Source organism: Panthera leo, chromosome B2, assembly GCF_018350215.1.
Source record: "Panthera leo isolate Ple1 chromosome B2, P.leo_Ple1_pat1.1, whole genome shotgun sequence".
Taxonomy (NCBI): Eukaryota; Metazoa; Chordata; class Mammalia; order Carnivora; family Felidae; genus Panthera; species Panthera leo.
The window spans coordinates 53,110,896-53,136,440 of NC_056683.1; the positions used below are offsets into that span (position 1 = coordinate 53,110,896).

The window sequence follows — 25,545 nt, forward strand, 5'->3', positions numbered from 1 at the left end:
TCTGTCAGACTTCTATATTCAACTACCACTTAAAATTTGTACTTGAATAGGGGCAGCTGGCTGGATCAATCAGTTAAGCATGCGACTCTTGACCTTAGGGTTGTGGATTCAAGCCCCATGCTGGATGTAGAGATTACTTTAAAAAAAATTTTTTTAATCTTTATTTTCCTTCAAGTAGGCTTCACAGCCAGCACAGAGCCCAACACAGTGCTTGAATTCATGACTCTGAGATCAAGACCTGAGATCAAGAGTTGGATGCTTAATGACTGAGCCAGCCAGGCACCCCAAAAATAATCTTTAAAAAATTCTACTTGACCATCTGATAAAATTTTAATATATCCTAAACCAAACTCTTAATTTCCCTTGCCCTAGTTTCCGTATCCATCCTTCCACATCTCACTGGAGTCTCCTTTGACTTCTCTCCCTCAAACTCAGGCAGGGTACATCATCAAATTCCATCAGCTCTAACTTCAAAATACCCCCAGAAAGTCGCAGTTCTCTTTGCCTCACTACTTACTATCCTGATGCTAGCTGCCATCATCTTACTCTTGGGTTATTTTAAGAGCCTAACTGATCCTGCTTGTGCCCTCATCTCCCTAAAATCTATTCTCAACTCAGAAGTTAGAGTACTTTTGTTTGTAAGTAAGTTACATCACATCAGTCCTTTACTTAAATCCTCCAGTGGTTCCTCAGTTCACTTCAACTGAAAGCCAAAGTCATCACAATGGCCTGAAGAACCCTATTTGATCTCCCCTCCTTTCTCCCTCCTATGTACACAAATTCATCTCCTACTAACTTGCCCCATCCCTCGTATTTGTAGTTTGATCAAGTCAGGTAACTTTGAAATTCCCCATGTGTGTTGACTACTTCTGTAAAGTTGAACCCTCCATAGACAGCTAGCCACTTTCTGGAATCTCTAGATGACACAGGGGTACAATGAAGGGGTGGGGGTGGGGACAAAGAGGGGTGCTGCATCATGGAGTGGGGCTCATTGACCAATCTATTCTTCTGTCTATTGGTAGCACTGTGCTATCAATATTCCTGAATCACTTAAGCCAATAATACAGAAAACCAACTCCAGATTTTGACAGTTTATTCTAGCTTACCTTTCTCTCTCCGTAAATGTGATGGCCTTCACGGAATCTTAGAAAATCAACATCGGACAGAACATGGGCCTCATCTGGCACCATCTTCTCATTTCCCAGATGAAGAAACTGAGGCCCATGAAACCGAAGCATTTTTTAAAAGCAAAACAGAGGGCAAAACAGGCTCAGATCTCTCCAACAGCCAGCAAGGGCTTTGGTTTCATAAAGTACTTTAGTTCATGAAGAGTACTTAATAATGACAGAAAACAGACAGAAACAAACACTACTACAAAATCATAAAACAGTCCTATATATTTTCATAGTAGGCCTTCTTTCAAAAAAAAATCAATGTCATAGCAGTATAATGTCTTTACTAATAGCACTACTCTGAACTACCTAGCAGGATATAGAAATATTTCCCCTGCTTCTCTCTATATAATGATAGAATAGCAAAATAGTAATATGCTCAGACACTGCTGATAGAAATCAAGAAAGGAGGGGAAGAATTTGAAAATCGCTCTTTCATTTTGTTTGAAGGCATTTTCCTTATGAAAATTAGTATTTCTCCAGAATGGAATAATTCCTATTTAAAGCTTTAGTTGACTTGGCCTGGTTATGTGAAAGAGATTCAAGCTGCTTATTGAAGGGGATTGCACAGAACCAAATCCAAACAAAGCAGAATTCCCTTCGAATTGTTCCATCCAACTTTCCTTGGTCCAGATGGCTTCAATCGCCAGCCAGAGACTCCACCCACACCTTCCCACTCCCGCTGTGCACTGGCCCTGGACACACACTAATGACCTTCAGCTGTTCTGGCTCCCAGACTCACTTTCTCTTCCTGCCCCGACTCCTATCTCCTACAGATTTCCTACAGGGAAAAGGAGAGATTTAGGAAAAGTTGCACCTTTGGGTAAACAGATTAACATTAGAGAAACCGTTTCTTATTGCTGCTGTAACGAATTACCCCAAACATAATGGCTTAAATGAACACACACTTGTAGTTCTGTAGGTCAGAAGTCCAACATGGCTTTAGGGAGCTAAACTCATCATGTCAGCAGGCCTGCATTCCCTCTAAAGGTTCTAGGGGGAAAAGTGCTCTTTCCCTTTACCAGCTTCTGGATGCTACCAACATTCCTTGGACATGGACACCTCACCCTGATCTGTGCTTCTGTCATGACATCTCCTCCCCTGACTCTGACACCCCTACCTCCCTCCAATACGGATCGTTGTGATTATACCGGCCACTCAGATAAATTTCCACAGGATAATCTTTGCATTTCAAGATCCTTGATTTAATCATGTGTGCAGAGTTCCTAATCAATACATTTACAGGTCTTAGAGATTAGGATGTGGACATTATTCTGTCTTTTCTCTAACATCAGATATTCTCTAATACCATCTAACCTCTAATATCAGGTACTATGTACCTATCCCTATAACTATACATAAAGTCATATACACATACAAACACATACACATGTACTCAATGAGATGACATAATAAATCCATTATAGCTTAGATAAAAGTCATAAAGCAATATCCATGATTATTAGATCAGGCTTATTGCAACTAGTTTCCAGTACTTCATTCATGACAAAATATTTAATAAGGAAAAAAAAAAAGCAAACTAGAGCTGATAGCCTGTGAAAAGCTTGCTCAGCACTCACCTCGATATATTGAATAACTTATACTAAATTATTATTATACAATTAATATTAATTCTATAACTAATTTAATACAATTATAATTTAATACAATTGTATATAGTTATAATTTATATATATTATCTATATTATTGAGTTTATATTGTTAACATATATTAATTATATAGTAATATATTAATTATTACAATAATATATTTACATTAATATGTATTCGTGTATATTAATATATTACATATAATATTACTAATATATTAATATAAGTACTTATATAACTAATATTTATAATTATATAACTAATTAATATTATTATAATTAATTGTTATACTAAATTATTATTACTAAATAATTTAGTAGTGCTCTCAGAGGAGGTCTGTGTCATTACGAGGTGCCAGCAGATGATATTTCAGCATGTCAAGTGTATCTGCTTCGAGGGGGAAAGCACCACAACTACCAGTACCCAGACAGAGTAGGGCCCAGGAAAGGGTCTCCAGGGCATCCCACCACCCAGTGTGATTAGGGAAGAGTTCACACAGGGCCTCAGGCAGCACCATCACCGGGCCGCGGGAGTCACAGTGAGGAATGCCACCAAGTGACATGACACTTTAAGTTATGAAGTGAGAACAGCTGGGATATAAGAAACTCCGAGGAAAATGTTGCCATGTTACAGGAGTTGAGGCTAAAGGCAAAGAGGAGATGTTAGATTAAGAACCTATTTGTTTCATTCAATTCAAATGTCTGATGATACATTTTTCACCTTCTTTCCCACAAATTGCTACCAAGCTACTTCTGTACTTACCAGCTTGGCCTACAACGGCACAGAAAGATTCAAATGCCCATGCTATATACCAATGTCCTCCCACCTACCTAAGGGTTTTCTTCCTGAAAACATCCATTATCGCCCAAATCACGGATATTTTCCTCCTCTGCCTCATTTTCATCATCATAAAAACATGTTACAACATGTCCCATCTCTTAGGTTTTTTTTATTTTGAGAGAGAGGCACAGAGACAGAGAACACTCAGGTGCATAAGTTGAGGGAGGGGCATAGAGAGAGGGAGGGAGGGAGAATCCCACAAACTGTGACATTATGACCTGAGGAGAAACCAAGAGTCGCAGGCCTAACTAAGCCACCCAGGCACCTCTCTCCCATCTTTTAAAAAAACCCTCCTTTTATCCCACATCCTAACCATGCAACTGCTCCATTCATCTGTTCCTCATTCTACCCCTCAGAAAAAGCATCTATATTCAGTCATCATTTTACTTCACACTTTCTCTTGAACCCATTTCAATCCAGCTTTTATACCCACCTTCCCTAAACCCCATTTATCAAGGGCCCCAATACCTCCATCTAGCAAATTCAATGGACTAGGCATAGAGCTCATTTTTCAAAACTTCTTAGCAACAATGACGCAACTGAGCACTCCCTTCTCAAAATGCTTTTTTCCCCTGGCTTCTGGGGATGCCACCCCCTGCTGGTTCTCCTCCTACTTCATTGGTCTTTCTTTCCCAATTTCCTTGGCTGCATCTTCCTCCCCTTTTTCCTCTAAAGACAGCCCAAGGCTCAGTCCACTGCCTTCTTCTCTTCTCTAATCTGTGATTACTCTCTAAAGGATCGCATCCACTCTGGTGGCTTGAGATAGATAAATCTACAAACGAAGGAGTCCCAACTGTGTATTTTCATTCCCTGAACTCACGTCCCTGAACTCAAGATTCCTCTAATATTCTAGCAAGCACCATAGGCATCCTAGGAGCAACAAGGCATTCTCTCCCAGGGCTGTCCAGCTCAGTAAGCTGTTCACACAAAGATCCTCGGAGTCTTCCTCGACTCTTTCTCTCATGCCTCACACCTAATTTGACAGCAATTCTGGTCAGCTTTACATTAAAAAAAAAATCCAGAATATGACCACTTATCTTCCCTTTCACCACGTCAACCTGTCCAAGCCAGTCTTACTTCTCCCTTAGAATCTTGAAATAACCTCCCACACATCTCCTGTTTCCACTCTTGCCCTATATAATCTACTCTCCACATAATATTCATATTTATCTTTCTAAAACATAAGCCAGGTCAAGTTACTTCCTATCTCAAAATACCCAAATGCATTGTCATCACACTTAGAATGCATCCCAGTGTGTCAGTTGAGCAGCACCACCCCAGCCACCCAGCAGCTCCTCAGCTCTCTACAGCTTTAGTGCATCACCATTTTGTGACCTGACTCCCTTCTCCAACAATCTCTCTCCAGAGAGGCTCACCTGTGTACCATTTTCCCACACAAAACTGGTGTATGAGACCCCAGCACATCACTACTTCTTCAAAAGTTGGCTATATTTTTGTATTGAATTTGTCAGCAAACCTCTCTCAGGAACTAACAAGCTCCTCTATCCTGATGGTTGGGATAGTGATAGTCTAACATTAGGCTGTGGTTCCTTCATTCCTTAAATATTACTGACTCACAATACACACCTTCCCATCCTTCACGCAAGAAGTTAATGTTTCATGATAAAGAGATATTTTGGATGACAATTATCTAACATTTAAAAGCAAATTCCTCATGTTTATTTGCTGTTATAAACATGCTGACAGCTGAGCTATCTGAAAATATTTGCCTAGAATGCTTTAAAGTAGATTTGCTTTATGTTTCCTTAATTCAAAAATCTCCCTACAGTTCTCTTGAAACTTACAAGATACTATTTTTTTAGTCAATATATTCCAGTGCACGTATGTTCTTAGGAAAATATCACTTTTAAAAAGATCTTCAACTTGAAAACTGCCATAGACATGAAGGAAAAAGACAAAAAGATTTCTGAACCTAGCTATGCATCGATACTCACTAGACAACTTTTTAAATGTAACAAAGATGCATGCAATTTGGGGATAATGCACCTAAAAAGTGACTGGAAAGCTGATCCTATTGACCCAACCAGGCTTAATGTTCCCCTCAGGTTAACTAAACTTCAGACAGCCTTCTTCCTGACCCTAGGCTCCTGATCTCCCTCTTCTTAGAGCATTTATACTCTAGAAAATTTGTCACTTTCTCTGACCCTCTGAGTGGCAAACCTTTTCAAAATTTCTTGTCAGTTTTGCAACTAGCAACGAATGTCTTTCTCAAGGACCTAGGAGCCATCCCTTTGAAATACACTCATCAAGAAAGGGAAGTACCCGGATCTTCCAGTCTCTGAGGGAGGGTAGGACCCTAACTTCGAGAAGTGCCAATTACCAAAGACAGTTGCCCTAATCACACAGGAAAACATCTGCCAAACTCAGGATAACTCAATTCCTGCCACCCCACTGATCACCCACCTAAAGTTCTCCAGTACTTTTTCACTAGCTCAGGCCAGCACGCAAGAACCCTTCCTTTGTTTCACTGAGTAGAGGTCAATCTCTCTCCCTATTACAACAGTCTTGAATAAAGTCTTCCCTGCCTGTTTAACTTTACCCAGTGCAGTTTTTACTTTGACATAATCCCAGTACTGGAGATGACTAAGCTTTCAGTACTCACAGGCTTACCATCTTGACCAGATTGTCCAGGGTAGCCGGGGTTCCCAGGCTGTCCAGGTTCACCCTAGAAAGGAAAAAAAATCTTCAGTACAAAATGACAAACCATAATGATGCAATCAGTCCCCTTCAAGGTTCAAACCAATTCCATTATTTGTACCTCTCTGTATGTTAAAAAACAAAACAAAAAAAAATAAGTCCCAAAATAGGGTTAGAAAAATGCCATATTTTAAACACCCACTTTACCAAATAAAGGCTTTTTATTATGCAAAATGTTCAAGGATTTACTTCTGTGAGTATATCAGGTATAACAAGTGAGATACTTTCGCTAATGTAAAATGTCAGTATTTATGGCAGGACATTTTTAGAATTCTAAACAAATTAAGTGTCCTAGCAAATATGGTTTCAATAATAGCCATCTTTCATTTGTAAGTCTACAGTCTTTATTCTAAATGTTACACTACAGATATCAATGACCTATAATGTCATAATTCAATTCACAATTTTTTTTTTAAGTCCACAGGCTCTATGATCTTACACATGGGACTCAAGTTTAAAGCTGTATGACACTCATTTCTTTTATTCCAGTCAATGTGTTTCTTTAATAATGTTAAAATTTTTAAATCTGAATATTTTCATGAGAGCATAGCCAAGCCAAATCAATCTGCCCAACCCCCACAGTCTTTAACACATTTAATACCTAGAAATGAAGACATGACCTTTGCCTTCACAATCCAAGGATGTCCAAAGAACCTATTCCCTACAATATGACAATTCACCCAGGCACATTTTATGGAACTCTAGTATGTTGCCCAATGGCATTCAGATGGTCACCACCCATAAAAAAGGGAACGTTTTTTGTGAGGTAAGGGAGTTGTATAATTTAATTCTAAGAAATACTTCAAAATTAATGTATTAATCTATTACTGAGTCCATGAGATCCACATGGGGCATCTTGCTTAAAAACATATACTATCAGTAAACTCCTGCCTAGAGGTAAGACAACTGATTTCAGTTCAATAATTAATTATTTAAGAAATCATTCACACAGGACCCCAATAATTGTAAGTTAACTAAACACCAATACTAAGGGTACTTTCACAGAACCAGATCTGCTAGTCTGAAATACTACTTCAGGCTACTGGTTAGGGAGATTTGTTCCTGAAAAATGGAACAGGAAAAATGGAAAGAACTATGTGAACTCTATTAAGTGGCCAACGAAGGAGGGATGGGCTTTTCACTTAGGAACTGCCCACGAGGCATAGCACAAGGAAAGGCTAAGAAAAATGGAAATGTCATTTTTAAAAGAGAGAAAGAATAGCTACAAATCCAGGGAGAAAAATAATGCTGAAACATGTAATGTCTTCCTGAAGAGACAGAATTTATAATTCTAACCCAAGGACTTCCATTAAGGAGTAACACTCTGGTTCTCTAGGTAGTTAGCGTTTTCTCTTTTTTATTTTATTTTTTTTAATTTTAGAGAGAGAGAAAGAGAGTGAGTAGGGGAGAGAGGGAGAGAGAGAAATAATCTTAAACAGTCTCCATGTTCAGCATGGAGCCCTACATGGGGATCAATCCCATGACCACGAGATCATGACCTGAGCAGAAAGCAAGAATGCGACTCTTAACTGACTGAGCCACTCAGGTGCCCTGAGTTTTACTGTTCTTATTATGAGAGGATCCACCTTCATCTCTGGCCTCCCTGCCATCCTTTATCCATGTTCAGATCGGACCTGAGGTCTTTCAACACATTCCATTTTTTTTTTCTCTTGGCAAGAAGTTTTCCTTCCTTATCCAGTTAAGAATCAATTATTCCTCCCCTGTTATCTCTCTCTCTCTCTCTCTCTCTCTCTCTCTCTCGAAAATAAACACTAAAAAAAAATTATTTTTAAGGGGCGCCTGGGTGGTTCAGTCGGTTAAGCGTCCAACTTTGGCTCAGGTCATGATCTCACAGTTCCCAAGTTCCAGTCCCGCATCAGGCTCTGTGCTGACAGCTCAGATCCTGGAGCCTGCTTCGGATTCTGTGTCTCCCTCTCTCTCCCTCTACCTGTCTCTTGCTCTCCTCTCTCTCTTGAAAACATTTTAAAAAAAAGAATCAATTATTCCTTTTTACTTGATGTCTTTTTCTTTTGAAATGCGATAGCAGCTTTTAACTGTTTCCTTATTCTTAAGTAGAATTCTTTCAGTTTTTCCTTGATTAGTCTGCATTTATCATTTGAACTGAGACTGTGCAAACTCTTCCTTTTTTGGCAGAAGAGGCAGGGGTTGAAAATGCTATCAAGTAGAGATTCAAGAACTATTTGCCAGTTGATTTATTTTAAACTTTTTTTAAGTTTATTTATTTTTGAGAGAGAGAGAGCACAAACAAGGGAGAGGCAGAAAGAGAAGGAGAGAGAGAGAATCCCAAGCAGGCTCCGCAATGTCAGCTCAGAGCAAGAGGAGGGGCTCAAAACCATGAACTATGAGATCATGACCTGAACCTAAATCAGACACTTAACCAACTGAGCCACCAACGTGACCCTACCAATTGACTTAAGTCAAATTTCCTGTTAATGACCCTCTTTATTTGCATATTAATCATCAGCAAAATCTAGGATACTAAAAGGATCTTAGAGAGTTTATTTTTTATGACAAAGCTGAAATACAGGTTTGGGATAAGAAGAAATGAGATTTGTGGTTTAATGCTGCATAAAAGTACAAAACATACTTAACATTTTAAATAAATAAAAACTAAGTTTCAAGACAAAAAAAAAAATCACTCACAAGATAAATCCAATGTGACTTTGTAAGGACCATAACACTGGTGAACGGGCCCCAAGAGGGAAAATAATCTCTTTTTCAGGTTCTATTATTTCTGGTAGGTTTTACTGGTTATTTTGACTATTGCCCTACTATTTATTTGCAAAAACTCAGGAAGGGTTGGTGTTGTTTCCATAAAATTGGGAGAATAAAGTAAAACACTAATTTTGGAGGGACGACCAATCAGAATAAAAATTCAATTGTATTACTGTAATAAAAGCTGATGCTCAACCTTTGTTAATTATATGCTACACACTGCTGTAAGAGATTTACATATGTTAAATTACTTAATCCTTTTAATAATCCCATGACACAAGTAATTTCATTATTCCCATTTTCTGTATAGGACAACTGAGGCCCGGAGGGTTAGGTCACTTGCTTAAGGTCACACAGCAGTAGTGAAGATGTCACTTGAACTCAGCTAATGTAGGCCCACAGTCCATGCTCCTAAACACCACTGTCCCTGCCCACATTAAAACGCATACACTGATTAGAACCAGACCTGCGGACTGCTAGGAAACTTAACATGGAAAACAATTTCCAAATACATTACACGAGACGTAGGGCCTATTGTACAACTGTGACTAAATTCCCAATCCAGTTTCTTCTAATTTAGTTGAAACATTTGCACATTTTGAATTTTAGAAACTATGTGTTCAGCTGAAAAGCAATACTTACTTATGTTGAACTGAACTCGTGCCACAGGATTTTTGAGTTGTTGACAGGAGTGGAAATGTCATGGACTAAGCTAAAACATCTCTGCATCTGGCCTCTCAAGTCGTGTAAGTATGAATAATTAAAGTAAGAAACAGTTGTGCTTGCAGAAGCAAGCTAATAGTTTAAGTTGCTCATCTGAAACAAAGGTCTTTGGAGCCCTTCACCTAGGCCCACATCCCAGGTATTCAAGCCCTTTTCTCAAAAATCCTTGTGCCTTCATGCTCCCCTGAAGACTTGCAGGAGTCCTGACCTACGACCTATTCCCTCCTCCCAAACCAACCTCTTCCCTCCCTCAAAACTCAAACACCCACTCACAGGCTAGAAGGAATCCACTTAGTCTGGGGAAATCTACATAAAAATGTGAATGCCCAGTGGCCCCTGAAATTTTCCAAAGGCTTTTGTATTTTAAACAGAGGATACTTTGATAGCTCAAAGAAATTCCTAATCAGTGGACTGATGAGGGTGAAACAAAGGAAGTCAATAGAGATAGATACAGCTGGAGAGGGGGAGGCAGTAATTTCAGAGGAAAGGATTAGTAAGAAATTGCTCCTTCCTAAAAAGAGGACAAAACGCCTTCTTTCCACTTCTGAACTAATAGCTCTAATATCAAGGTTAGATCAAATGTGGGAGTCTGCCCCCACAAACGTTCCTATGACTACTCAAGTGGAGAGAGAACCTGCCAATCACAAAGGTCTTTTGAAAGGGGGTGTTTGTAAATTGGGGATTGCCTGGATCTCCCATAGCACAACAAAGGCATTCCATCCCACACAAGTCAACTGGGAAGAGGGGTGAATCTTATTTGTTCAATGATTTCATAATTCATTAAATTAAAAAACTACCACCATTAAGCACTGTTAGACACTGGAATTTCAAAGGAGAATTTAGTTTTTATTAAATGTAAAGTGCTTGCGTAGAAAAATAATTCCAACAGGTTTATTGGATCCTCCCTATATTTGACATTAAGAATGCAAAATGAATTAGCTATTCTTTAAGGAACTCGCAATCCAATAACAGACATATATTTCTATGCTTTTTATAGAGTTATAATGCCATGGTAAGTCTAAGTACAGGCTACCACAGTTAATTTGACCTAGTTTTCCAATAGGGTTGTCCTATCTTTTGGAAACTCAGAGAATTCTAAACAGATGACTTTCTTTATCCTAGAATAAGCATTTACCCACCTACCCACACAAGAATTTCACCTCAGTTTCAGTCTCAGGCCTCAACTATCAGCTCCCAGAAATCTATTTCTGGTTAGCAGGAATACTAGATCTGTTTTTCACAGGTAACTCTATTTGATGGTTATCTACAAAACTTTCCAGAGAGCATCAAACAAAAATGCGCATTAAGTCTCAGTTCAATCTATAAGTAAAAACACTTGATCTGTTTTAGTTCCAGTTCTGCTGATCTAATTAAAACCCTATTAATTCCCCAAGCCAGAAATTCTCTAAAGGAAATACAACTCAGAGTGTTGCTAGGGATTCTGTTTTTCACATGCAGGTCCCTGATGTGGGCTAGGAACCACCTCCAGGGGAAAGAGCCCTAAAAGGATGGAAGAGTATGTGTGTGTTCCTGTTCTCCTGCCAGATTTTCTGAAGAAAATGGAAAGCAGATCGGGAAGGCACGCCAACTTGAAGATTGGTGGAAAACTGCAATTTCACTTAAAGTAGTAGGTGGCAATAGTGTGAGATTATGACTAAGAAAATGAACATGAGGAACACATGGAACTTGGAAACACTGGATATCAGAGGCTTTACCAGATAAGACAAAGGGTGCTCTGGAACTTTGCTGTAGAAACATATGTGAATAAAAACTGATATCACTTCAAGACACCTAACAGATCACTAATAAAGATTCAGAAAGCATCAGAGGCATCTGATGTCTCCCCAAAAGAAGACAAACCTTAAGATACCCTAGGGGTGGCCAGAACCTCCCTGGGAGTCAGGAAAGCACTCTGGGCTTTGAGAGGTCAGATATAATGGGACTCTCATTTCCATATTATATATCTTACAGATCACATAATTCTTATGTATAATATTTCAAGTTGAATTTATATATATATATATGTATATATATATATATGTATGTATGTATATACATACATACATACGTACATACATACACATAAGCCCTGCGTGGGGCTCTGCACCGACAGCACAAAGCCAGCTTGGGATTCTCTCTCTCTGCCCTTCCCCACTCACTCAACCCCCCCCAAAATAAATAAATAAACTTTAAAAGGAAGAACACTTAGATTAACTTACCTAAATGCCATTTAAAAATACTTTATAATAATAAATTGATTATAATATACTGAAGTCAAATTCCAAACCAAATAGATTTTCTTTAAATAAAATAATGAATGTGTACTTTTATTTCTTAAATTATATTTGTTTCTTGATTTTAATGCTAGGCCTGGAGTGTGTCATGAGCTATCACATAAAAATGGACAGGAGAAACATGCATAAAAGATAGGAAGAATTAAATCAGATGAGCAGTTTAAAATCTAAAATTTTCAGTGCACATCATGGCTCCAATCACATAAAAATGTATAATACGCAAATAAATATGTAAATGTTTATATACACATACACACAATTAACATATATACACACACAAATCAATATATGCAACTGGAAGATGTGCATATATGAGTATCACTAATAGACCTACTCCCCCAAAGTGATTATCACATAATTAAGTAAAATTAATAAATCTCTATATGCCTGTTTTTTAGAATTAGACATCAAACATAATGTTGAAGTCAATTTTAATATTTCTACTTCATTTTTCTATCTGAAAGTCATTTCTTTTTATTTTTTAAAAAAAAGGTAAAAAAAGTTTTCTAATGCTTATTTTTGAGAGAGACACAGAGAGAAACGTGTGAGTGGAGGAGGGGCAGAAAAGAGAGAGAGAGAGAGAGAGAGAGAGAGAGAGAGAGAGAGAGAGAGAGAGAGAGAGAATGAATCTGAAGCAAGCTCCAGGCTCTGAGCTGTCAGCACAGAGCCTGACGCGGGTCTTGAACTCACAAACTGTGAGATCTTGACCCGAGCTGAGGTTGGACATTTAACCAACTGAGCCACTCAGGCACCCCCTATCTGAAAATCATTTTGACAAGCTGAGAATTTGGAACACATCTCAACAAATGCCCTTTCTTCATTTTTTATTAGATTGTAAGGAGGTATGGTTCTTGGTATCTGGCAGCAGTCTTTAAGGGTGGTGGGAGGGAACCAGATAAACCAGCAAACAAACTAATAAAGTTCCCTCACTTTACTGTGGGCCAGGGGAATCAGTTCTAGGTTCAAAGGCACTTATAGATTAGAATATGCTTTTTTAAAAAAATCACTAAAAGTCAGGTTTTAAACTGTTCTAAGACACTAGGTAGAAATTTCAAAAAAGGGTCAGTGGTGCCTAGGAATTTTGCGCATTTGCTCAGCTCTTTTGTTTGTGGGTTTTAACAAGAAAAGCATGTTAGGCAGTACTCACTTTGGGGCCTTGCAGTCCTGGTTTTCCCGGAGGACAAACACAGGGAGCTGGAGTAGAGCCTACATCACTGGGACCGTTGAGGCACTACAAAGACAGAAATGGAAATAAACAACAAATGTGGGAAGACACATACATATGCATGTGTACACAGGTATGTGTATGCACCTGCATGTCTGTGCGAAATGGTAAAGGTATCTCACACTGACTTTCCAATTTTATTCAGACCAATCCAATACGAAATTCTGAATCACAAAAAGCTATGAAAACGAAATACACTCCAATGACATAAAAAATGAGTTCTATTTGTCTAATATACTCACAGTTGATGGAAGCAAGCTAAACAGTCCCACAGTACAAATACTACCTTAAGGAGAATAATAGTTTCCAGGCCTACCTCACCATTCTGAAAGAAAAGGAAGAACAAATGGGTTTTAAAAGATGCTTTTAATTTTTTCTAAATTTTCTTCCTAATTTACAGATATTTCATTGTCCAGGTTCCAGATACATGAAGTATTGGAACCGGCAAGAGTTAAAACATTTGCTTGCAACTATCCTTAAAAAAAAGTACCTATTTGTACATGTTATGGTAACATTTACAGTAGGATAAAGTAAGGAAATGAACAACAATGACGAGTGAAAGGAGTAAACGAAAATGCCAAAGCAGCTTGGTATAATGGCCACTCAGGAGCAAAAGTACCTCGGTGAGATTTATATGCCCCCTCGAACTTTCTGGAAGTCATTTAAGAACCAGAGGAAAAAGCCAAAACACATCTGAGAAAGTCACAAATTCCATGCATTAAATTTTATGCCTTTTACTTTAGAACTTCTCACTCAACAATCTGTTTCTCAGTGAATAACACATGATTTTAAATAGGTTAATAATCTTTCCAAACAATAATAAATTCAATCAGAAGATAAGAAAGTGGGAATAAGATGCAAAAGGCAAACAGGCCTCATGAACTCACACCTCAGAGGAAGGGAAGAGACATAAAAACACAAAACAGTGGCTGTGAAGACTGAGAATCCACCATTTAATCCTGGGTTTTCATGATGTGGAAGGGTAATGGTAATGGCCATCACATCGATGAAGAAATATCAACAAATAAGTATATAAGATGGACTCTCAAATGCAATCACTTATTAGTACTTTTAGGAGAGATTAGAGATTCATGTTCTAAGCTATAAATATCTAAAATAAAAGTTACGGTGTTTAAACAACTACCTATCTAAAAGACCAAGAATGAATTATTTCTAAAAGGTTCCATGTTGGATTTTATTATAGATCCTTCATAGGCACTGCTCCACATCCTCAAGTTTTCAGAACATGTGGATTTGCAGATTATTCAGTTTGATAGGAAAAAAGGAGATAATGACAGTATGACTTTACAAACTAAAAGAACTATATATAGCATGAGCTCAAATGTCACTGGAAACTTTTACAATATTCTGCCTTATTTGCATTACAAATATATATATGTGTGTATATATATATATATATGTATGTGTGTGTGTATATATGTGTGTGTGTGTGTGTGTGTGTATATATGTATATACACACACACACACACACACACACACACACACACACACACACACACACACACATATATATACACATAGGCCCAAGAAGAGAGGGATTGATTACACACACACACACTAGGAACAGACATATATAATCAGACTAATATTTTAGCTTATAATTATTTCCTCCTAACACATTAATGAATATAGCTACATAAATAGAAAGTGGCTTATAACCTAGAAACAAGAAAATCTTACTTAGGTAACAACAACAAAAAGAAACCTATATATTCCTTATGGTTTGAGAAAACGTGCTGATGAACAGGAAAATCAATCACTTCCTATTCTTCAGAATTATGCTGTGTGGGGTATTCTGTCCACACATTTAATGAAATATAGAAATGTATTTACACTCTAGATATTCAGACAAAGAATCCTATGTTTTTCTAGAGCAGGCCCAGCCCTGCTTCACTTGAGTACTGGAAATATCACATGCTGAAATGTGTAAAAAATACTTCCTTGTGCTCTTCCATTCCTATGTGTACAGAGATACATTATAATTTTATTTCAATTATGAAATATGTTTTAATCAATGTAACTTTATTTGCACTGACAATTAACAAACAAATTAACGCTGTATATTTAATTAAGGCTCACATATTATCTGTCATTTGTTTATTGCTCTGAAAGTACTGAAGCAACACTTGGGGGAAAATAATCCATCCTACTCACAAATCCAGGAATCTCGCATGCCGTCTCTCTGTTGTTCTGTTCTGGGTCACAGTAGATTCGCAACTTCTGGACATCAAACTAGGAACAAAACCACTCAAGTTAAAATTGAGGCACAAGCTAATGGCTTAATAAAAGCAACCCAAATACATTAGCTGTTATGTAAGGTTTAGCACTCAGCTAAAACATAAAAACACTAAATCTGAATACCTAAGATACAGTTTAAAGATGTGATGCAACATAATTCATAAAAAAAACTCTAGCACTAAAAACAAATCTCTGATGTCCTTCAGGAACCCAGTGGAGCTTTTATTATTATCTCTGTATTAAGAGCTAGTCTAGAGAGCATTTCCTAGGACACTTAAAAGCTTTCCCAGGCTTTCTGTGTTTATCCTAAATCTCTGCAACATTTCTGATTACAATAGAGTCGGCTTAAGAAGTCATCTTTCATTTCAGACACTTAGTTGATGGCATGGAGTGTTATGTGATGAGTAGGCCAAACACCTGTTTCTATTTAAACACTTACTACAATTTGACATGTAACATTAATACAGAGAGACCATGTGCGTAATTTGGATGTGACAGTCTTCCCTTAATAGAAACACAGTGGGAAAGACACACCTTTTCAAACAAAGCATTTTTCAAGAAATGGTTATCTTTTTATACACACACTTCTCAAACCACAGATAGATACTCCAGCTTCAAAAATATTCAAAAATATCAAAAATTAGTTTTAAGAAGAAAGAACACCAAGATGCATTCATCTTATTGTATCCTCACAGCTGCAAACAAATTTTATAGCCCCTACTCATAGCTCCAATCTTACATTTTCTTTTCCAAATCCGTTATCTCCTGGGAAATATGAAATTAATGTTTCCTAAGAATGTAGAATTCTACCCTTAACCCAGGGGAACATTTTTCTAAGAATTCCTATAAAATCTATTAAGTCTAACTTTGCATTTTAATACACACTCAAATACAAAATCCCACTAATAAACTGAATACATTTTAAGTGTCTTAAAGGAATTAATAATTAAATCAAATGCAGTTAAATGTCATAAATACTACCACAAAGGACAGCAAGAGCTCCACTTTATACAATGCAAAAAGCAAATCATCGTTCATCTACCTGAACGGTTTCTTCTTTCCCAGAATACTTTCCAATTTGAGTTTGCCCGCTGATGAAGATCCCTAAAACTGGATGTAAGGGCTTGTTTTCAATCTGTTGATCATCGATATACAGAGTTACATCTTGTTCTGTTACTAAGAGACGAATTTGATGCCAGCCTTCATCAAATAATGTCTATAGGAAGAAAGTATGGAACATTCATGAACAAAATGCTAACCATCTTTCATTTTCTTTGTTCCCATTCCTTCGCTGCCAACCATAAATCCATACCACATAGACGGTCTGTACTATATACTAATTCACCTTGACCCAAGCTGGACCTTAAAAGCTACTTATTAATTAATCCCCATTTTCCATTACATATTCATTACATATTAGTAGATGTATCAATTTCCTGAAGCAATTCCTTCAAGGTCACAAAAAAAGTTCCTTATGTCTGAATCCAAATGGCTTCTCCCATTCTTCATCCTATTTACTTCATTGCAACTTTGCACCCTTAACGAGTCCATCTTCCTTGATATCCTCATTCAACTTCCATGATTCAAACCATCTTGATCATCTTTGTTTCTTTTTCTCCATTTGCTTATTCTGTTTCTTCAAAGGCTCCTCTTCCTCACCTGCCCTTTGATGAGGTCATTCTCCACAGGTTTGTCATTGACCTTTTTCATTCTCCCCTTTGATTATCTTACCCACTTCTACAGGACAATTATTACTTCGATGGAATAACTCCCATATCTACATCAACAGCCTGGACCTCATTCCTACATATGGGACCTACAATTCTAATACTGGCTAGTATAATTTTACCAGGATATTTCACAATCAGCCTGAGAGAATGTGTAAGCAAAATGAACTTGAACTATCCCCAAAACTTTCTTCCTTTCAGTTTCCCTCAGATAATAACATCTTCAGTTTCTAAACTGCAACAAGTGTCTTTACCTCTTGCCCTCCCCTCAGTTCCAATAATAACCAGATGCAAAGTTCTACCAAATATGTCTTTTGACTCAAATTCACTTCTCCCCTTCCATTCTCATTACCATCGTTTAGGTTCATGGATATCTTGCTTTATCTAAATAATTTTCAAACACATCTCTAATCCTCCTTTCTCTAAGCCATTCTTCATACCTCTACTACTTCTCTCTCACTAGAATTTCATCAAGAGAAGATACCACATCTTATTAATTTCTGGATTCCCAGGACCTATGCCAATTCCAGGAAAAAAATGCAAGTATTCTTTGTGAAAGCAAAAGGAGGAGAGCGAGCTGCTTTGACTAGGGCACACCTATTAAAGACTTTTAGATGGAACCCTGTCATCCACTGAATGAAGTCTAAAACCCTGTGTATGGTTTCCAGGTCCCCATAAATTGAGTTCACACCTTGTTAGCTCTTTCTTTCGTGTATCTTATACTCCAAACACAGGGGTCACCACTTTCTACCCTTTAAATAAAAACCCTGCATTTTATTATACATGATTACTCAATACTGAACCACCGACTTACATATCCTTAGCTCTCTTCATCAAAATCCTATTCGTTCTTCAAAGTCCCATCCAAAAAGCAGCTCACTAATAAGTCTTGTCCACATTTTGTATTAGAATCTACCTTTCCCTCTACACTCCACTAATACTTAGTACTCCTATTAGATATCAGAGACCTTCAATCTTCCATTATATATAAGTTCCTTCGAGGTATGAAATATGCCTTATTCATTTGTGATTTCTTACAGAACCTAGCAATTTGCCTTTAATAAAAATAAAGTTTTTAAAAATTTAATCTGCTTACCATATGAAATTGCATAGATGCATAATTTCATATACAACCTTGTACACTTCCTAAATTATACAATATAGTGTTAGACTACCATAATTATAATAACGACCAAAGCATAACTGTTTTTATCGCGACATCTGTATTCCGAACATATTTGACTTGGAAAATAAACTTTTATTTTTAGTTTATCAATTTTATTAAATACAGCTTCCTTCTGGGGAAACAAAATGTCCTCCCAATAATTGTGAATTCTTTACCCATTATCTACCTGTATTTGATGTTCTAACAAATGTCTTTATCTCAGCATTTTGTAGGACATGGTAATGTAAGGACAACCAACCAGACTTTGAAACTGACAAGACTTAACTTCAATTCCTGATGTCACCACTTACTAGCTGTGTTATTTTGAGGTGGGATTTAATATCCCTGCATTTTTTTTTCTGTCTGTACAATGAGAGCAATACCTTCTTCCTTGGGTGGATATTATAATTACGCGCTCAGGGCATCTAGTAGTAGGCACTCAAAAAATGTGAATTAGCCCCACCCCTTAATCCCATTTAAGAAATAATTTTCCTTCAGGGCACCTGGGTGGCTCAGTAGGTTGAGAGTCCAACCTCGGCTCAAGTCATGATCTCATTCCTCATGAGTTCCAGTCCTGATGTCTCACAGCTCAGAGCCCTAGAGCCTGCTTCGGATTCTGTCTCCATCTCTCTGCCCCTTCCCTGCTCGCACTCTGTCTCTCTCTCTCTCTCTCAAATATAAATAAATATTGAAAAATTAAAAAAAAAGAAACAAATTTCCTTCATCTGTTGCTTTTATTCAGTAAAGCAACATTAAATTATGAAGTCAGTATCTTTTCAGCCGTGTTAAAATTATGGCTCCCGTCCTCCAAACACACACAAACCTGCTAATACCACCATACTCATACCCAGGCATATTTACCTTAACTTGGGAGTCAGCAAAGGTGACCACCTGTGAGCCATTAATTATGCTGGTTGTTGTAAACAGTAATGTTTTATCCACACCATTTAAGGTAACTGCTATTTGTGGCCTTCCGTCAATGGTTAAAATTCTCCATAAATCCCACATTTTCTTGACCTTAAATCTCTGAGTGGAGACAAATACATATGATGGAGGAAGACCTTCTGGGAAAACATTGCTAGAAAAAGAAGAATATGCATAAGCTTAAAGAATTCTCAACATATCTACAGACATACCAAAAAAAAAAAAAAAAAGTCAGATCAACACATAATGTCATAATGTTTACCTTGTGAATTCTGATAAGTCAACTGTAGCTGTTACTTCATATCCTTTTATCTTTGTTGGTGAAAGCGGGATTCTTTTCTTAACCTTTTTCTTTACTCCCAAGCCTAAAAGAATATCAAACCCTTTCTCATCGCGAGCTGCCACTGGAATTCGTGTTGGACAAACAGATTCTACAAATCCAAAGCAAAAGCAGTAAACGTTAATTAGTCACAGATTACTTCGACAAAGAAAAAATGCCAAAGGAGAAATATTAGAGAAAATAATAAAATCTGCATATGCACACAAAAGGATGTAAATGCATTGTCTGAAAAAATATGCAGGAGTGATTTTGGCATTCGAAGTCTCAAAAGTCTTTTTCCCCCTAAAAAGGGATAAAAGTAAAACAGAAATATAAAAGAAACACTTGCTAATGTACTGTTTTAAGAACAACACCATGTTGATGTTTTTACTTCACTATTTTGAACACGAAGCAACCTGATACCGGTGGGGTAGGAGAAGACTGGAATGGCATTCACGATTCTCATCCAGTATTTGGTGTTAATTTGTCACATGACCTTGCAGAATTCTAAATTTCTTGGATCTAGGAGATGAACTCTAAGATTCCATTCTTGCATTCACAGCATTTGAGGGGTAAAAAAAAGTAGGTGTCGTTCTTGATATTCTTTCCAGTTTAAGCAGTTAATAATTCCACAGTTCAAAGCACATTGTTTCTATTACTCTGGAAAAAACTGTGGGTCTTTTCTGTTCATGAAAGTACTCAAAATGAGGCTATTATCTCATCTATTATTAACTATATTATTACATTAATCATATTTATAAATAAAGACTATTTCCTTAAGAAAAATCATTAAGATTTCTATTATACAATCGTCTATATGTTATAAAAATATGGCATGCTTTTTGCTGAGAAACTAGCACCTAAAATTACGTGGAAAATTTTACATGGTTGAATGCAATTAAGCTGTTCTGTAGATATGTTGCAGTATTTTCAGATTCTTCCAAAGTCCTCATATAACATACATATTGAGCATGACTGCTTACATTTTATAGAGCAGCTAACAAAATAAAACAAGAACTCCACTAAACATACTTTAAAACAATCATTCTTACACAACATTAAGAAGAGGGAAAAGTATCATATTTACAATACAATAAAAAGTAATGAGATGGATTTTATGAGCCTAACACATACAGTCATAACTTACACCATAGAATATTGGAAATAAAATAAAGGTTTGATAGAAATAAAATAAAAAGTATTCCTGGAAAAGGAGGGACATTTTTCTCTTCGGGTCTTAAGTTTTGAAGTGACCCAATGAATTACAACCTTCTTTCTCTGGTAAGCTTGGAGCTAACTCATGGGGAGATACAGGAATGAGGCAAACACGTTGATCCAGTGAGCTTCATGAGACTGCACACCATGATTAACCCCCACACCATCCCAGCAACGCAGGGCTCACTTATTCCCTCTCCCACCTCAGAAGCAGGGTCTGCCCATTAAGCTCATACATGGTCTACAGAGGAAGCCAGAATACACTAGCTCCCCAGGCTCACTGACTCAAGGAGAAGAAAACCGAAGGCACGCTGCCAACCATGACCAGTGACGTTTAACAAACTCACTAATCTGAAAACTCATTTTCTCATTCACTGGTAAGGAGCTAGAAAGGGATGAGAGAGGTCAGTAGAGTCAGTCTAGTTGAAGTTACTCCCAATGAAAACATGAACAGCAGGGAATGTGTTCCTAATAACACTATATTCTAGAGTTTAAATCATAAATCAATCAAATTAAATAATTCCTGTCATGATGCAGGGGTTCATTTTGGCAGGCGGTGGGGGGAGGTATGCAGAACAATATATGAAGCCTCATTTCAGATGCATTTGATTTAAAACTACAAAAGAAAGAAGGTCAGCTGGAAAGAAAATGTGTGAAACATTACATCATAAGAATATTTAGATCTGAATTACTCCTTTGATTTGCTTTACAAATGAGAAATTCTAAGATGTTAGATAAAGATCTCAGACTTCAAACAAGAACCTTAGCTTTAGACTTAAGCCTCTCTCTTAACCTCTCCTGAACCTCTGGATTATCATCTGTGAAGTGGGAACAATGATCTCCTTCACAGGGATTGTCTGAGGATCGAATGTGATGTATGTGAAAGTGCTTTGTGACTCCAAAATGGCCCATAAGTGCAGGGGATAAAGCAATTACTGTGTTCATTCTTTTGCTATAACAAAGTCCTTTACACTGTATTGTAATCCCCACAATTTCATGGGGGAACAGTGTAGCATGGCTTGTGAAATCAAGAATGTACCATACAGCCATGTTTTCATTACTACCTAGCACATCTTATTAGGAAAAATGTATTTAACTAACTATATTTTCTTGAAGGTAATTTTTCTCCCCAATTTGTTCACCTGTAAGGAGAACAGTAAGATATCTTAATACATGGGAACTGAAAAAAAAAGGTAGTTGAGATGCTCCGATACCAGTATTATGTTTGTATATACCTAGTTATAGGAAACTGGTAAAAGAAGCTTCCATACATAAAATGTTATGTTTTACAGATGGAGCAATTATTTTATGTATGGAACAACCAACAGTTCTGCACAAACTTCAGCAGAAACCTAGGGAAATAATTTCCCCCATTGTGTAGAAAAAAGGAATATATGCATAAATATATAAACCACATCTAGAGAGAAGTATGGAAACTGGAAATAAGAACTGAAACGTGGAACTTATTCTAAATACGAGGCAAGTCAAATGCTAAGAGAGACTCGGTTGGGAGCCTGTTATAACACCCACAATAAGTAATTAGAACAATCTAGACATACCAAGTTATTTTAAAGGAATGCATTCAGGAACAAGGGTAAACAAAACAGAAGACCTAACTTCACAAATGATTTCCTATACCAACTACACAGTTTCAATTTCATTTTACACTTATATGTTCAGAGTATTCAGAATAGGAATGCTTTCTGGGATGAGCAAAGATTACTCTATTTCTTTTAAACACTAGGGTCCAGCAATGTCTGCTTTTCAGTTTGGATGGCTTATTTTTGCTTTTCTTTCTCTTGCCTTTGGGGATAATTATCTAGAAAAATGTTGCTAGAGCTGATATCAGAGATATCACTGACTATATTCTCTTCTGGCAATTTTGTGGCTTCAAGTTTCACATTTAGAACTTTAATCCACTTTAGAATGGAAGAAGATATTTGCAAATGATATATACAATAAAAGGGGTTAATATCCAAAATTTACACAGAACTTATAAAACTCAATACCAAAAAACAAACCAATTAAAAAATGGACAAAGGACATGAATGGACATTTTTTTCTAAAGAAGACATACAAAGACATGAAAAGATCACTGATCATCAGGGAAAGACAAATCAAAAGTACAATGAGATATCAACTTACACCTGTCAGAATAGCTAAAATCAAAAAGACAAGAAATAACAAGTGTTGGTAAGGAACAGTGTAGAGGACAAGGTAAATTGGTACAGCCACTATGTCAAACAGTACGGAGGTGACTCAAAAAATTAAAAATCAAAATGCCATATGATCCAATAATTCTGCTACTGGGTAGTTACCCCCCCAAAAAACAAAAATATGAATTCAAAAAGATTAGATGCATCCCTATGATTGTTGTAGCATTGTTTACAATAGCCAAGATATCAAAGCAACCTAAATGTCCGCTGATACATGAATGGATAAGGAAAATGTGACACACACACACACACACGAATATTACAGAGCCATAAGAAAGGATGAGATCATGCCATTTGCAACAACATAGATGGACCTAAAGAGTAGTATGCTAAGGGAATTAGGTCAAAGAAAGACAAATGCCATATGATTTCACTTACATGTGGAATCTAAAAAAATTAAGTAAAATAAAATGAAGAAATAGACAAAAGACAGAATCAGACCTGTAATTACAGAGGACAAATCGATGATTGCCAGAGTAGAGGGAGGTAGGGAGATGGTCAGTACAGGTAAAGGGGAGTGGGAGACATAGCTGATCATGTTTTAATAGTGTCATATAATGGCAGATGGTAGATACACTTGTGGTGAGCATAACATAATGTATAAACTTTTCCAACACTATGTTGTACACCTGGCCTTAAAATTATACTCAAATCAAAAAATTTTTAAATGATCCATAGAACACAGAAAAAAATACTTGCTTTTCTATTAAATCTCAGGGCTTAGTAATATAATACAGTCTTACCAAGGTCATAAAAACATGTTTTATTTAAAATTCTGCCACAGACAAGGACACAAAACCTATGTCTTGAGTCTAACTAGAACAAATTCCAGCTATACTTTTCCACCTATAAGTTAACATCATAGGAACACTAATGAATACACTATTCCAAAATATATCTGGCCTACTTTCTAAGTGCCTATTTAATCTAATTCCACATTGCCACATTATTTATATGTTGCCCCTCTCCAGAAGTCAAATATTTTATTCAGAACAAAGGAATTCTATCAAGATCTGTGGTCAGGAACCAAAAGTAATTTTACTGATCCACACCTGATAGTCCAATAAAATAGAGTTGCCTTTGGGGCCTCTGGTGCAGATCTGTGTGAGCCAACTTCTTAAGACTTCCCAGATTGAACTTGGTTTTAATGATAAGGCAAACATGAGTGTATGTCCAATTGATACACACCCCTCAATGGTATTCAGAGGCAATTTAATACATTTGCCTTTCTGAATGTCTATTATATCACGTACTTTAATATCATGCACAGGTTCATTAAAAGAAAGTACAGTCACCATTGTTTCAATTTAGTACCAAGGTACTAAATCACATCATATTAAAAATATAATAATATATTTAATATATTAATTATATTAATAATTAATAATTAATTAATGTAACATAGTAATATAATAGCAAATAATAATAAATACAACAAAATCACAAAATCAAAATAAATTATGGAAGCACAGAGCCTCTTACCAAAGATTAGTTAAATAAGAAAGAAGGTAGCCCCATCATCACACAATTTCTTTTCTCATTACAGATTGAATAATTTCATTCTCCTTCACCATCAAGTAACCCCACTGCCTTGAAATCTAGGTTAATTTAGAGTCAACAGTTCTCATCTAAGGAAGATGTCTGCCAGATGCATGGCTGACAGGCAATGGGACACAGTAAGTACAGATTTCAGCGGTAAATCAATGAGAACAAGAGACTCTTATTACTCTTTAGTATAATTTGTGCACCAACCAGACAAGTCAGAATCTTTTGCACCATTAAGCAGCCTCACTGATCATAGAATATATTATTTTTAACAATAAGAAAAATACAAAAAGTAAAAATCATTTTTGGCTTAATAAATAGTTAAGAAAGTACAATTTTAAAGTCTTACAAAATTATACAAATAACTCATCTGGTTTTGCCATTTTTCATTGTAAAAGCACTGATTATGTAATGTAATGAATTTTCTTGGTTATTCCTGCTTGAATACTATACATGGAGAAAGGGTAATGTGTTTTGCCTTTACACACCCAGACAATAGTATGTGTATAATTCCTTTACCTCATTCTTTACTCCTTGTTTCATTTTTAATTTGGCAGAGCTTTTGTAAGATATTGCAGTTATGTATCATTTTAACATACACACCATTGCTTTTTTTTCCTTAACCATCTTAACATGTCCCTAATGTTCCTCCTATACATGGATATTAATGTTCATAAAACATGACCTTTATCACCAAAGTTAGAGTCGTTACTTAACTCAAGATCACACTTCAAGAAAGTGATGTTGACAAAGTTAGGAATCAAACCTAGACCTGAGTTTGACTCCAGAGACTGGGCTGGAGCACCATATAATCATACAGCCTCAGGTCTATAGAAAAAAAATCAGCAGACAGTGC

The 25,545-nt window shown here is 36.7% G+C and overlaps 1 protein-coding gene across 6 annotated transcripts in view; it reads right to left on the reverse strand.

Annotated features, from left to right (window-relative positions):
• COL21A1 (collagen type XXI alpha 1 chain) overlaps nucleotides 1–25,545 on the reverse strand; it is a 171,666-nt gene that overhangs the window by 83,816 nt on the left and 62,305 nt on the right. For 5 of the 6 annotated variants that reach the window (XM_042939086.1, XM_042939085.1, XM_042939083.1 and 2 more), the window contains exons 4-10: nucleotides 19,657–19,825; nucleotides 19,332–19,548; nucleotides 16,621–16,794; nucleotides 15,495–15,572; nucleotides 13,636–13,644; nucleotides 13,242–13,325; nucleotides 6,247–6,309 (exon numbers count right to left, since the gene is read on the reverse strand). In XM_042939086.1, coding sequence (XP_042795020.1) covers nucleotides 6,247–6,309; nucleotides 13,242–13,325; nucleotides 13,636–13,644; nucleotides 15,495–15,572; nucleotides 16,621–16,794; nucleotides 19,332–19,548; nucleotides 19,657–19,825 — 794 coding nt within the window. The remainder of the gene's footprint in view (nucleotides 1–6,246; nucleotides 6,310–13,241; nucleotides 13,326–13,635; nucleotides 13,645–15,494; nucleotides 15,573–16,620; nucleotides 16,795–19,331; nucleotides 19,549–19,656; nucleotides 19,826–25,545) is intronic. The other variant, XM_042939082.1, reaches the window with a different exon arrangement.